Source organism: Xenopus laevis, chromosome 4S (genome assembly GCF_017654675.1).
Source record: "Xenopus laevis strain J_2021 chromosome 4S, Xenopus_laevis_v10.1, whole genome shotgun sequence".
In the NCBI taxonomy this organism is placed as follows: domain Eukaryota; kingdom Metazoa; phylum Chordata; class Amphibia; order Anura; family Pipidae; genus Xenopus; species Xenopus laevis.
The window spans coordinates 80,918,799-80,933,552 of record NC_054378.1 but is presented as its reverse complement, the minus strand read 5'-3'; the positions used below and the strand labels follow the sequence as shown (position 1 = coordinate 80,933,552).

At 38.5% G+C, this 14,754-nt stretch overlaps 1 protein-coding gene across 1 annotated transcript in view; it reads left to right on the top strand.

Annotated features, from left to right (window-relative positions):
- The first annotated feature begins 1,817 nt into the window (after positions 1–1,817).
- The window catches only part of soat1.S (sterol O-acyltransferase 1 S homeolog), a 32,280-nt gene continuing 19,343 nt past the window's right edge, over positions 1,818–14,754 (top strand). Inside the window, 3 exon segments of the mRNA NM_001093559.1 lie at positions 1,818–1,945; positions 8,449–8,580; positions 14,510–14,568. Of these exon segments, the coding sequence (NP_001087028.1) occupies positions 8,460–8,580; positions 14,510–14,568 (180 nt within the window). The 5' untranslated portion in view covers positions 1,818–1,945; positions 8,449–8,459.

Here is a 14,754-nt window from a genome sequence, read left to right as displayed (position 1 = left end):
ATGGCTTACCATCATTGATGGAACAATGAATTCTGAACTATACCAGAGAATTCTAGAGGAAAATATCAAGACATCTGTCTGTGAAATGAATCTCAAGAGACAATGGGTCATGCAGAAAGACCTATCCTAAACACACAAGTTATGGAATGGCCAAAGTTCTGATCTTGATCCAATTGAAATGTTGTGGCCAATTGAAATGTTGTGGAAAGACCTAAAGCAAGATGATCATGTGAGGGAACCCACCTACATCCAAGAGCTGAAGCTGCTCTGTATGGAAGAATGGGCAAATATTCCTCCGAGTTGATGTGCAGGACTTTTCAACAGTTACCACAATAGTTTAGTTGCAGTTATTGCTGCACAAGGGGGTCATCAATTACTGACAGCACGATTCACTTACTTTTGTCACACGGTATGTTATTGGATAATTTTTTTCATGAAATACATTACCAAATATATCATTTTTGTCTCATTTGTTTAGCTAGGTTTACGTTCTCTACTTTTAGGAATTGTTTGAAAATAACATGATGTTTTAGGTCAACTTCATATAAAAATATATAAAAATTTTAAAGAGTTCACAAACTTTCACGCATGACTGTATTCAGAAGCAAAGGTAGTGCCCTCTGGGCAATCAAATGTTAATTAACTAAATCCATGATTGTCTATTGGGCTTTACCTTTATTACATAGTAAATACCTATTTGTAAATACACTGGCAGCCTCTCCATTTTCATGGCCTATTCCAGCAATGTACTGTACATGAATGGACTGGCAGAATCACAACTAAAGAATTCCATGAGGGACACTATGGGGACAATGCAATTTCATGACAGACACAGCTAGACGCCCCCCAGCATTACAAAAAGGGCCGCCATCAGAGGGCACTGAGGGGCAATCGTCCTGGGCCCGATGACTTCTATATGTTAAGGGGGGCCTGGCCATTCAGCGTTTCCTGGATTAGTAATGGATAAGTAGGAGCCGAGTTGTGCCGAAGTTGGAGACGAATGAGGTGAAGTAGGAGCCGTGCCAAAGTAAAAGCCGTGCTGTGCAAAAGTAGGAGTTGTTGCCGAAGTAGGAGCTGAAAGCCACTGAAATAGGAAGAAGAAAGGTAAATTCCACTGAACACCGGTGGTCTTTTTTTTAAATGTTGGGCACTATTTTTTTTTACTTGCAGGGGGGCCACCAATGTTTTTTTTTACCTTGAGGGAGCCCTGGCCACCAATGCTTTTTTTTTAACTTAAGGAGGAAGCCCTGGCCAGTTTTTATTTTTTTTCTACCTTGGCCACCAATACTTTTTTTTAACTTGGGGGAGCCCTGGCCAGTTTTTTTTTTTTTAACTTGCGGGACCCCTGGCCACCAAGGTTTTTTTTCCTAGTAAGGGTCGATGGCCAGCGCCACCAATGTCTTTTTTTACTTGTACCGGTCTCTGGCCACCAATGCCTTTTTTTTACTCGTAGGGGGGCGGGGGCAGAAGATTTTGCTGTATGGCCCCGCAAATTCTGATGCCAGCCCTGATAACATGCCCCTCAGCATTTCACAGTGTGGCCCTGGTACTGATACCCCACACGTTTTATAATCCAAGCAAATTCCCCATGTACATAATATACATGCCACGTGACGATGGCGTCACCGAGGGAGCCTCAATCACAACTATATCGCGTAGGAACTAGCGGCAACCCCAGAGCGAGGAAGCTCGGTTCCAAAGGTTCCATTGGAGCATGCGCAACACCTCCGCACATCTCTCTTATTAACCTTAGGCACCATAGAGAGGGAAATGATGTAGAGCGGCGCTGTGAGTGAATTGCGTTAGTTTCATTGAAAGGAGCAGGAAGGGGTGCATCAGCAGTGAGTCAAATTCTAAGACGCTTTATTCGCCCTCAGCCTCCGAGGAAGAAGCCGGCGTCGGCAGCGAACACCTGGTCTCTACGGAAAGCAATCGGCTGAAATCGGTAAGAAGCAGCATATGTACCTCTTTATAATGAAGACTTACTTGATTGAAAGCTTAGGACAAGATGATTGTAGGAAACGTAGTGTGTATTTAGCTTTTTTTTCCGGAGAGAGCAGTTATAGGTGAACAAAGACGTGTCCTGGGCTCGTTTCCTTCATTGTGGCTTTATCTTTTTGTTTAACATGTTCATATACTTTCTACATTGTCCAGCAGAGCCAGTGTCACTAGTACAGCAATACCTGTTACAAACAACATGGGAGACACATGGGATCCCAGCAGACACATAATGTTTCTACTGAGAATATCCTTAGAAAAAGAATCAGAAATCACTTGAATTTCTACAATTGGAAGTGGCTGTTTGTAACAGTAGGGGATTGTGGGAGTTGTAGTGCTACAACAGAAGTAGTTAGGATTGCCAGATCGTTTGGAGAAAGAAAAGAGAGATCCAATGCTAATAAATGCTAATGTGGTTCTGGCTTTCAGTGTCCACACTCCAGGCAGGGGCGATCCTGGCCCCTCCGTCGACCTGTGGCAGCAGCAGTTGCTGCTGCCCCCCTCCCCCGGAAATTCGCTCTTAAAGTACCAGGAGCAGTATTTTTGCCGCCCCTGGTACCTAGTGGGGTGCTACCGCCTGAGGCGACAGCCTCAACTCGCCTCATTGGTGAAGCACCCCTGACTCCAGGTCAGCAGTCATTGCCAGTCATTGCCACGGAGCGCGGGTATCAGATGTGACACAATCATGGCGGCTGCCAACTCCACATTCCTTCTTTGTAATTACCCAGCAGATAAGGGGACCAAATCTAAGCGCCAAGTTGATGCCCTTTAGCAATCGGCAGTGGAACCTAGCAGGGGGTTACTGGATAGAAAGGAGTGGCATTGTTTGACTTTAAAGGATAAGTCAACCCCAGAAATAATATATTTCCTAATTGGTGTCGGACTGGGATGCCAGGGGCCCACCAGAAAACCTTTTGCTGAGGGCCCACTTTCCAAACTACTGTATTATACTTCTTCTCCTCAATCAACCTCTTTATTCGTCTAGTCTTTTTTTCTCTACACACTATACTCTCACACTAAACCTCTTTGTTCCCATAACGAAATGGGGAATGACCATGAAATAGAACAAATAGTTGACACCTGGGCCCACCAGGAGTTTCTCTGGTATCCAGGTGGGCCAGTCCAACACTTCTAATTAGAAAAACAATTCTAAGCAACTTTTTCATATATATTCATTACAAAATTCCTATGGGTTTTAAGTTATATGAATATGTATTGCTATTGAAAGCAGCGTTTCTCTGTCCCTTTCTAGTCTCTGCCCTGGTGGCTCTGACTGTTGATACAATGTTGCAACAGAGTTCCCCAGCAAGGACAGGTCTGTTAATCAGCTGCCTTGTCTTTCATTGGTGGCATCTGACTGTTGATAAAATATAAGACGAGGCAGCTGATTAACAGACCTGTCCTTGCTGGGGAACTCTGTTGCAACATTGTATCAACAGTCAGAGCCACCAGGGCAGAGAATAGGCAGGGACAGAGATACACTGCTTTCAACAGCAATACATATACAAATAACTTAAAAACTATAGAAAATTTGTAATGAAGGTGTATGGGAAAGTTGCTTAGAATTGTGTTTACGTTTAGAAAAAAAAATATTTTTGTGGTTGGCTTATTCTTTAAGGTTTGAATCAGACCAAATGGCTGGAGAAATAGGCTGAGAGTGAAAAAAACTTTTAAAAATAAAGTCTGTAACTAAATATGCCATGTTTAGTAATCTACTTTTTATCTGTATAGAATTATTCACCATCCATTCTTTCTTCTATTTTTAACAAGATGCACAGTCCCTATTAATGAAATCTACTGAATCTACAGATTGCTCATCCAGGCCTGTCCAGATGTGCCTTCACATTGCTCTTTTTAAAGTAACAGCTTCTTTTGCGCCACCCCCCATTACATGCTACTGTTATACCAAGCATGTTTACCCATGCCTTCAGCAAAGTATATTCCTGGTAGCAAAAGAAGCAACAGGGGGAAGGCACAATTTTGAAGAAAAAAAAAATGACTGCATAATATACTCCAAGCAATGGACTAGGGTGGTTAGATGGGGGATCAGGGTAGTTACCAGAAGGGGGTGCTGTTGTGGGGAATGGTTTGCAGGTGAATGGGGATGATACAGGAAGTTCTTGCCTTGGGTGCCTGAACATCTTGGTCCAGGTATGACTTTTATCAGCAGGTCCCAGGCGTCTTTTAAAATAGAAGGAAGAAAGGATGAGGAAAAAGTATATAAATAATATAATATAATACTATAGTGCCGCAATAATAAAAATGTCCTAAAATTGTCAAGTCAAAGCCCTGATTTCAGTTGAGAATCTGAGCCAATGTTGATAATGTAGGTGTCATCTGACTAACCTTCACTTCCTGAAGATTATCTGCACGGATGAATGGGTCAAAATTAATCCTGGTTAATGTGCAGAGCTGTTATTAACTACTTAACCTAGGGAGGTAAATAGCCATGCAACCTGATGTCTGTTTTTTTTGTTGCATTAACTTTAGTGGTGCAATAACAAATATTTCAAGTTCACCTTTACAAAACATATCATTTTCTACTCATAAAAAAACCAAAAACCCAGAAGTATATATTGTCTTTCTAAAACTCACTTTTAAAAATCAGTGTTTCATTTCCTCCTTGCCATATACGTTCTATAAACTAGGTCACCTTCTAATCGGTTAAAATTGCATAAATTACAGGGGCTTATTTATCAAAATACAATTTTTTTTTACCAAACTAGAATCCACAATTTGCCCTTATAATTAGATCAGGAAAACCACGACTTTCTCGGTTTGTCGCATGAAAAACCTGAAAACTCGAAACATTTTGTGAGGGTTAAAACATCTTGCCATTGCCTTTTAACTGAATTTGGCAGGTTTTAGATGGCATATTTTTGGATCCAGACTTGGAACAGCTTCAAGGCATAATAAATTGCGTTTTTTTTACCGTGACTTTTTCGGGTTTTCGGCATCAAAACGGATGCCGCGAAAATATCGTGGTTTAATCAATAACCCCCTACTGGTTAAATTTTTCAACACTATCAGAGAAATCCAGCAACTAATACAGTAAAGTACTTTTAACGTAAAAAGAAATGTGGAGGGGCCTGGTGTACACCAGGAGGCCCTCAAACCCCATTGTCTTCCTGTGACAAACAAGTGAGCAGGTGGCAAGTTTAAAGTGGCTGGGGAAGAGTAACTACCACTCACCATACCCCAAGTTCTATGCCCCTTTGTAACCTAGCTCCCCAGTTTTGCCAGTTCTGTGGAAAACCAAACCTGGTTAGGGTGAGAAGGACTAAAAGGAGCCCAAAAGCCCTTCACAAGCAATTACATACAAAGTGAAGCCTTTTGAAATCAGAAGGTATTTACTTGTCTCATGCCATACACACAGCACTTCCTAGATACCAAAATTAGAGTTTTAATTCTCCCGTAAGGCATCATGAACGGAGACATGCAAATCACTCTATGTCCCTTAGGCTCCTTTTAGTCCTTCTCACCCTTACCAGGTTTGTTTTTCCATTTTGCTACTCGCCAAGCCCTACTCCTCAGAAGCCATGTTCAATATCTTGCACTGATGAGCTCTAACAAGATCGAAACAGGCTGTCTGCAAGTTTTGATATATGGCTCTGAACTATTAGGCTGTATCTGTGCTATAAACCAGTGGTTCTGGATACATAGTTGGCCAAAGGGACATGAAGGCTTGATTTGCATGTCTCTGCTCATGATGCCTTATGGGAGAATTAAAACTCTAACTTCTGGTATATAAGCAGTGCTGTGTGTAAGGCATGAGACAAGTAAATACCTTCTGATTTCAGAAGGATTCACTTTGCAGTTGTTCTGTGACCGGCTTTATTTATCCTCTAGTAGTATGCTCAGAAGTATGACGCTATCGCTGCTGCAAACAAATGTATTATCTATTGTATCACATTTTAATAATTCCAAAGGTCAGCGATCTGGTTTACTAAGTTGCTACTGGGAAATTTGAGAAAGGGCAAGTGAAAAGAAATAATTGCCATGCACTGGAAAGGATATGTTTTATTAAGTGTGCCTGTATAATTGTGTAACTAAAAATCCCAGTTAAATCCATGTTAACTGTAGGTTGTAAGACAAATTTGGGAATGTCCTGGACAGGGTGTGAATAATTATTAAAGGCACTGTAGATAGGAGCTGGGGGAAGGGAGGGGCTCATGTTACAGAGCTCCATTACTCTCTGTAGGGGCTCTTTGAGTTGCAGGTTTGAGTGCACCTAAACACAGCATTCCGAGTTGGGTCTAAAGCTGGCCATAGACGCAAAGATCCCATCGTACGAATCATCGTATGATCGGACTTTCCCATCTCCCGACCTGCCACTAACCATTCTGATAAAATAAAGTAGAAAAGAACAGATCAGCCGATGTTCTGCCCCTGACAGCAATCGTACGAAAGTTATGTTCGACAAAAGCTAGTGACAGTCTCCCTCTGAAAACCGTAGGATTGGCAATACATGCAGAGATATTATCGGCAATCTTTTAACCTGTCGATCGACCAAACGACCGATCTCTGCCGGACGAAAAATGTCCTAGATTTTTTTTTTTAAACTGAACTTGCTGCATTTTCTCGCAGTTGAATAGAAGGCTGCCTTTGGAACTGATGAAAACGATCTGTGTTAAAACAAATGCATTTAAACTCGCAGCATGCTTTAGAAAATGCCCTTGTGTAAGAGCCCTAAGAAAAGTTCCTCTAATACGTTAAGGGGGTGGTAGAAAGGGCATAAGTATATCTGTGGACTATTAGCTCCACTGGGGCGGGGGCCGACATGAATGATGTGTAATTGCTGTGGAATATGTCAGCACTATATAAATAAAGGGTAGTAATGCTAACAGTATTTTGTTATGAAAACTGGATTTTATTTAAACTTTAACTTTCATGTTCAAGATAAACATTATTTATTTTGTACTCTTGACACTGTACGGATTAAAAGTATAGCATAAAACTTTTAATCCTTATAGTTGAAGGGTTAATCCTGAAATGACCAAGCAGGTTTACTTCATTTATTGGTTGTTTATGAGTAACTGTAAATCTTTAGTAGAGCATTATCAGTTTTACCCTCTGTGAACATCCTTGGCTAGTGGTTATCATTCTGATAATGCCTCTTCCCAAGATCTATATCATGCTTGCTCTAGGTCACTTTAACATTTGATTGATAGCAGTAGGTTAGTGGGTGGATAATAATGAATTATGTGCATAAGGTTTTCGGCTTTCATTTTCTACATTTGTTTGCCGTATTTGGCTACATTTGATTCCAGTAATTGTATCACCTAGATCAAGATTATGGTCACAATACTGTCAAAAAGCACAAATAAAGGGGTTTTTCAACTTTAAATTAACTTTTAGCTTTCCAGACGGCTAGAATGTAAATTGTCGGCGGGAGGGCACTCGGATCACTTTGTTTTCCGAAATCGCCCGAAGTTGCATCACAAGGAAAGTTCGGGTGACTTCGGAAAGCCAAAGCGATCTGCGTGCCATCCCACCGACGATTTACATTCTAGCCGGCAGGAAGGCATTTCAGGAAGATTAGTCGCCTGAAGAAGAGGAGATTTGTCACTGGTGGACTATTCTCCTCGGAACGATACGTGTGCCACCACCCTTAGCGTTGGCCTAATGTACATGCGGGAATCCCTGTAGAATATCTAATTTGATCTTTGAGATGTATATATTTGTCTAGCAGGGCTTTCAGAGCTGTTTGTGATTAATGAATTATTTAAATGATTTAATGCACCATTAAACTCAATAGACCAGATGGTGCTTGGTTTAGATACCAGATAAGAGATGGCTGAACACAGCAGAAGTGATAACAATCTTGTTGAGTAAAGCATTTCTGAGCAACAATCACCTGATTTGTAGGTGCAGGCAGTTTTAGCGGTTGCCGTTTGGGTGCTTTGTCACCTATAAAGCTATTGAATAGTTGTTGTCAAATTGCCAGAAATGTTGTACTACACACTAAAGAAATTATTTTTTATTTGAAGATGCAAAAAAATAAACCGTATATGAGGCTTTCATTTTTGGTGTTACTGGTCTTTTAAAATCACCTGTTATGGATTTTGTTTTTTCTGTGTTTGGCTGGTATTCCAAACTTGTGATCTGCCAGAGAACAGTAACCTTTGTTTTACTTCTGTGTTTGTACGGAACTGCTAATAATGACATCCTGTATTAAAGTGCAAACAAACAGTTATTTTATCTGCTACTGTCTGCTTTCCAAACCTCGCTACTACTGGCTTTCACTATTCTTTGGCTATTTCTGTTCTTCCATTGTTCTGCTTTTTATACCATGCTATATTGACTCTCATGCTCAATGTATGTGACTTTCTCTCCACAAGACATTTTTGTTCCACCAAAAAAAAATATATATATATTTATTTCTCTCAGTTCTACCTTTGAAAAGGTGATATCTGCTATCCATTTTATTTTGCCTTTTTTTTAATACAGAAAATTAAAGAATGTCTGATGAAGAGGGCCGCGTGCTTCGGAGTCGACGTTTAATCTCCAAACAGTCTGTGCATTCTGAGCAAGAGGATGTCGCAAGAAGAACTGAAGGAGACAGAGTGTTTAGGAGTAATGGTAAGAATGACTTTAAACCTCTAGTAAATATTTCTCTCTCTCTGTGCAGGTACATAGCCACTCATACTATATATATGTCTGTTTGTACCAGCATAGTGTGTTGTTTAAATCAGGAAAAACATATCTGTTAATTATTTGTTATTTCATAACAGGAACAAGGTAAAAGAGTAAACTGAAGCTACTCCATGATTTTTATCAGACTTAAGGAATGGTAGTGCCAATTGCAAGATTCCTTATCTAAAAATCCCCAAGTCCCAAGTATTCCGGATGATATATCCTTTACCTTACAGCACAGTGATTTGTAACACTGGAACACACTTTCAAATAACAGCTAATTACATGTATACTAAAAACAAGAGAAAGCAGTAAAACCCCACACTACCTTACTAAAATTAATTGAGATCTAATAATAGAAATGCTTAGTGCTATTATAAACATATGCTTAGTTCTCAATCAATTTAGCACCAACATACAATTAATGGTATTTCAATCGATTGTGTTAATACAAATAATTATGATTAAAGTGCTTAAGTGCTATAAATTAGGTGCTGTGACCTTCAGCAAAATGTATCTACACACAATTGATGAATAATCTAAAAGTTCATGGTTCTTATATGAATTAAATAAGGTGCTAGTGCTGTAGTTATAATTTGAAAGTGAGTTGATGGTATCAAACAATTAAAAATTAAAGCGTCAGCAATTCATGAATAAAAGTTAGAAATTAGAAAATAGTATAGAGGTGGAGTTGTCCTGAAGAAACTAGCTGCGTTGTTCTAAGCCCTCGGACACCACATGTGGGAGAAAGGCAGAACACTGAGGACTGTGGTCTCGTTACTACGTTTAACTGTCTTGTAAGGAGAGCTAACTTTGCTATAAAACCAACAAATCTTCAGTGCCTTAGAGATAAAAGAGAATAAAAGGAACGAATGCTGCGCTAATATCGCTACAATTCCATTAAATTTCTCTGGATCCGAGATTCAATTAAAGTTTAAAAAGGTAAGATTTCAATAATGAGTTTTTTTTTAAAAAAAAGGGTTTGACGGCTCGCCGACGTACGTTTCGCTTACGCTTTATCAAGGCAAATGGGCTTTTCATCCGTTGCATGGCTTTTTAAAGCTTCAGCGTCTGACATCATAGAGATCTCATTGAGATCTCACGAGATTCTCACAATGTGGAGCCTCATTGCTGCACACCTGTCAGCATGATACAGCTTTCCTAACATGTCAATCACTCCAGTTTGTCTCAGGAATACAACCAGGCTCAATGATTAGGTAATCTCCTCCTATAAGGGGAGGATGTCAGGGTTTTTACCATGGATCTATGGTTAAAAGGGTTACCATTGTGAGTGAGTGAACATTTAATTACAAGTGAACTATATTTTTGTTTGTGATCAAAGCTAATTACATGTAATCATATATCCTACAATTAGGCTCTTTTTTTTTATTTTTATTTTTTTAATTTGCCTTAATGTTTAAACCTGTTTTTCCACTAATTCCTTTTAAATGAACCCATAGAACATGATAAATAGATTAAGAATGCAGTGTTTAATATAGGCTGTTCCTGCCTGTATCACTAGCATGTGAAATTGAATTGCCTGCTTCCTGCCAATTAGTCATTTTTTTCATGTGATTGCAATGACTGTTGTTTGCGTAATCCTGACTAATACAAAATGAAATCTCATTTTAAAACAAGGTAAAAGGGGAAACTGAAGCTACTCCATGATTTTTATCAGATCTGCCTCTGCCTACGAAACAAGACAAAACACAAAGCTTTTGTTGAGATTTCAGTTATTGCAAGATTAGCATTATCTATTCTAATTATCTATTCTAAATGAATATACTGTATCTTGACTTGAAAACAAAAAATTTCCCGAGCTCGGCGTCTCATGGCACCTCTATTAGTTTATTCATTGTTTCAAACTTCTTGTGAGTGTATTTGTGTTTTTCCATACTCTTCATTGCTTAGCTGTTAATGATTGCATACTGTACGTAATAGAGTGAAAATAATTATTATCATTACTTGTAAATTGTCTAGTCTGGTACTCATCAACAAAGAAAAACAAGCAGAAGTGATAAAATATAATAGTTCCCTTTCTGACATTGGTACACTGTGACTCTTTCTTGGTAAACGCTTGCACAAAGGAGGTTCCTTACCCAAATTGGTGTGTATTTATTTTTAGTTAGCCATTGAAGGTGTCATGTCATTTATCTACTCCAATCCATATGTGTTTATTTCTGTAGTAGTTTTGAAAGAAATGTTAATGAAAGACTACAGGTTTTTTTTAATGTTTTTTTTCCTGCTGTCTCTGCCTCTTTGGCAGCAGACAAACCCAGACTAAGAGCTATCACACATGGGGTGTTTCGTCATCCAATGAAAATTGCACTTCTGGTTATTGCACAATTGGACTGGTATAAAACAGATGATTCATTTGATCTGCAATACAAAGGTGTTTTGGGGCACTTCATTGCATGAAAGTAGTGCCACTTAATGTAGTAGACAAACCACCCTGTTTGTCATTGACTTAAAGGTGGTCATACATGGGCAAACCAGGCAAGGCATCTGATCTGCCAGCAGGCAAACATATACCATACAAGTGCATTATGCGTGTGGCAAGGAATTTTCCTTTAGGTCCTAAGAGCCCCCCCCCTGGCTGGTCATCCATGCCCAGAGGATTGAGCCGTATGGTCAAACTGCCCAACCAAATCAGTTGATGAGGTGTGTTTTATGTTTGGAATTCTAATTTGAGATATTGCCAATCAACACAAGCCTTGTTTTAAGCATAAAGTAACCATTGTAATGACCCAGTTGCTTTTCACAAAGACTACCTGTTCACAGTACTACAAATCTGCAAGACGTAATGGATTTTCTGAGTTCTTTTGCTTTGACAGGACTAGTGATATATGACTCACAATAAAGGAATTTTCTCTTTATCTGCTTTTTTCTTTTGGTGGCTGTTCAGAAGCAGACTTTTTCATTCCCTTTTCCCACCTGTAGCTGTGTTTTGTATTTCCTTTTTTTCTTTTTTTTTTTCTTTCTTCCTACTTTTATAAGTAGTTTACACTGTCCCTTAGCAGTAGTTCACCACTAATACCAACTTTTTTCAATTGTTTTTTTTGAGAGTCATCCTGATATTAAAATGTAATGTTTCGCCTTAACATGTTTTCCTGGAGCAGCTGTGTAAACTAGTCTAATTTGATCAATTTAAAATATCCAATATACCAATTAGGGAGCAGTCCAACCCTACTACATTGCAAGCCCTTTAAGATAAACAGGCATAAATCATGCAACGCTCACCCTGTGAGTGAGTGAGTGAGTGAGTGAGTGGGTCCGGCCCTGGACCTTTCACTTAAATTTCAACTTCACAGTTCAGTAAGCATTTGATGTTAACAAGTCACTCACCGCTCCACGTCTCTGGTCCAGGTGCAGCGCCCTGAACCTGCAGCTTGGGGAGACTTCACAGTGAACACGATTCCCTTGCAGTGTGCACTCAACATAACAGCAGACAGCGGTGTGATTAAAACCTCTTTAATTACCAGAAAATCCTCCCAACTCGTTTCGTGTGAACACACACATGTACTCATATGCCCATGAGTATGTGTGTGTTCACACGAAACAAAAAAAAATGAAAAATGAAAAAAACAATTGCAAATTGTCTCAGAATATTCTTTTCTACATCATACCAACTCCTTTAACTTCAACCCTAATGAGCATAATTCCTTAGTTTTAATAAAGGAAGATATTATAATTGATACAATAGTTGCTAACAGTTCACAGATGCTGCTCAACTACTGTATATATTAACTAATAAAAAAATATAACCGTTCAAAGGCTGCACCTAGATTACTGAGCTGCCAGACTGGAACACCAGAGAGGGGAACATTGAGGTATAAATTTCCGTTTTTAAAAGGGTCAGATATAAACAACTGGGAAAATTGGTTGTTTCTGATGTACTGTCTGAAAAAAAAATTTAAATTTTTTTGGTAGGTGAACTATTCCTTTAATTTTTTTTAATAACTGTTCTGTTTAGGTTTTTTGCACAGTGTGTTTATTCATATGAATGGAGCTGCTATATTGGTTGTATTGTTAACTGTAATAAGTTACTACTTGGTTAAACATTAGCTGTCTTTTTAAGACTGAACAAATCTAACACAAGCTGATGGACTGACCCTCATGCCAACAATAACGAATGCATCAATTGATCTGGATTCTCTGTTCAGTATTTTTTAAATCCTCCCCTTTGTCAGTATTTATCCTTAACTTTTGGTATTTAAATCTAACATCAAAATCATCATCTTTGGTAAAAGCAGAAAAGGATCATATTTATCGAGTAGTGGAAATAGAGCTTGTTGTAGTTCACTAGAGGGAAATGCCATGTCTCTGTACATAATTATATAAGATATTTAAAGCCATATATATTGAAGGCTTAAAACAGAGCCATTACATATGTGAATAAAGAGCTGGGAAGATCCTCTCTGGCAAACTATGGTGAATGGTGTTTTAGGTCTTTGCTAAGAATAATTCATTCTTTTCAACATTTATAAAACTGACCTAAGCACCAGTAAACTAATAACCCAAAAATACTTTAAGGAAAAAGTAGATACCAAAGCTAAATTCATGCTGTTTATTAATGATGCAACATGTTTTAGGCCCAAATGGCAATTCTCTTTGGAGCATAAGAACTCCAGGTAAATTTATTCTTAGATGCTTTATAATATTTGGTTTGCTTAGCTAATATTTAAAACTCTGCAAAATGCTTTCTCCTGAATGCTATCAGGGAGTGCATAAAAAAGCATGGGACATACAGATACTGTTTCCAATAACGATTGCATTTACATAATAACATTAAAACAATTTAAAACAATTGTAATAATCTATATTGGAAAGTTCATTTAGTATTAAAAAAGAATCCTCTGAGAAGTCCTCTGTATAAAAAACAAACCCTTTCCCTCCCTTTCACCAGCTGCAGGTTGTTAGGCTTTGAGATAAGTGGCAGTTCATGAAACAAAGGACAATAGACTAGTAATTTGTTTTACCCACCTTGTAAAGCTCCTAGACGCAACGATTCTTCTTGCCGAACGACGGATTTTAGGGAAGTCTGACCAATCCTTTGAAATTATTTTGCGCTTAGTGGGATTCGAACGATCGTATATCTTACGACTTTTCGGCCGACATCTGTCAGGAAATTGATCGGCCAGGTCAAAAAATCTTTATCGGTCCCAGTGCAATATATCTTTGTTTGCAGGGCCAAGCAGGCAGCTCCCCTTTGTATTCCTGGCATATTGGTCTTTTTAGTTGATGGTAAAGTTGTACAATCGCTCTGAGAAAATCGTGGTCTCACGATGAGGATCTGATCTTTTAAAAATCTCAACATCTACGGCCAGTTTAAGAATGAGGAAGCTAAAAATTCTTACTTCTAATTTCAGGTTGGTTCTGTTAAGTGCAAGAAATAACAGATATTTCTTAAAAACAATAGGTAAAAAGTGTGTTAAGCACAAGTTCTAGCAATTGAACTAATATTGAAAACAGATGTATAATGTCCCTGTTGAACGTATCTATCATATAAATTTAAATACCATCATGGAGGAGCATATTTATATGTATACATAAATATCTGTATATGTAAATGGTTCCATGACCTGTATGAAAGTGTTAACCCAGCAGCCTTGTGTTTTTATCCAGTCACAATACCCCTCAGTGACTTCTAAAAGCCCTAAGCTAGAGTGTGTGTATGTGTGTAAATTAAATTAATGTGGGTGTGAGAGAACTAGGAGTTAATACTTGATCAAGGTTTCTTTTCCTGTTTACAACACTTGGGCAGAAATTGCATATTCAGCAAATGGCCTTGTTCCTGTTAACTTGATTTGTTTTATTTTGCATTGTTTGCTCATTTATGGCGCACAGTGACCTCACTTTATTATTTTGCTGGCAGGACTTGTGGATTTAGAGCACGTGATTAACAGGAAAATGGAAATGAGGAAAAAGGCAGAGGTAAAAATTCACCTTCTAATTCTCACATTACAAACTACATATAGCATTATTTTATTTCTTTGATATTTAAAATTTTTTTTACATTTTATAAACTGTACATAAAAACACATTTCCAGGGCACATTAAAACAAAATATCTCTCTCTCTCTCTCTCTCTCTCTCTCTCTCTCTCTCTCTCTCTCTCTCT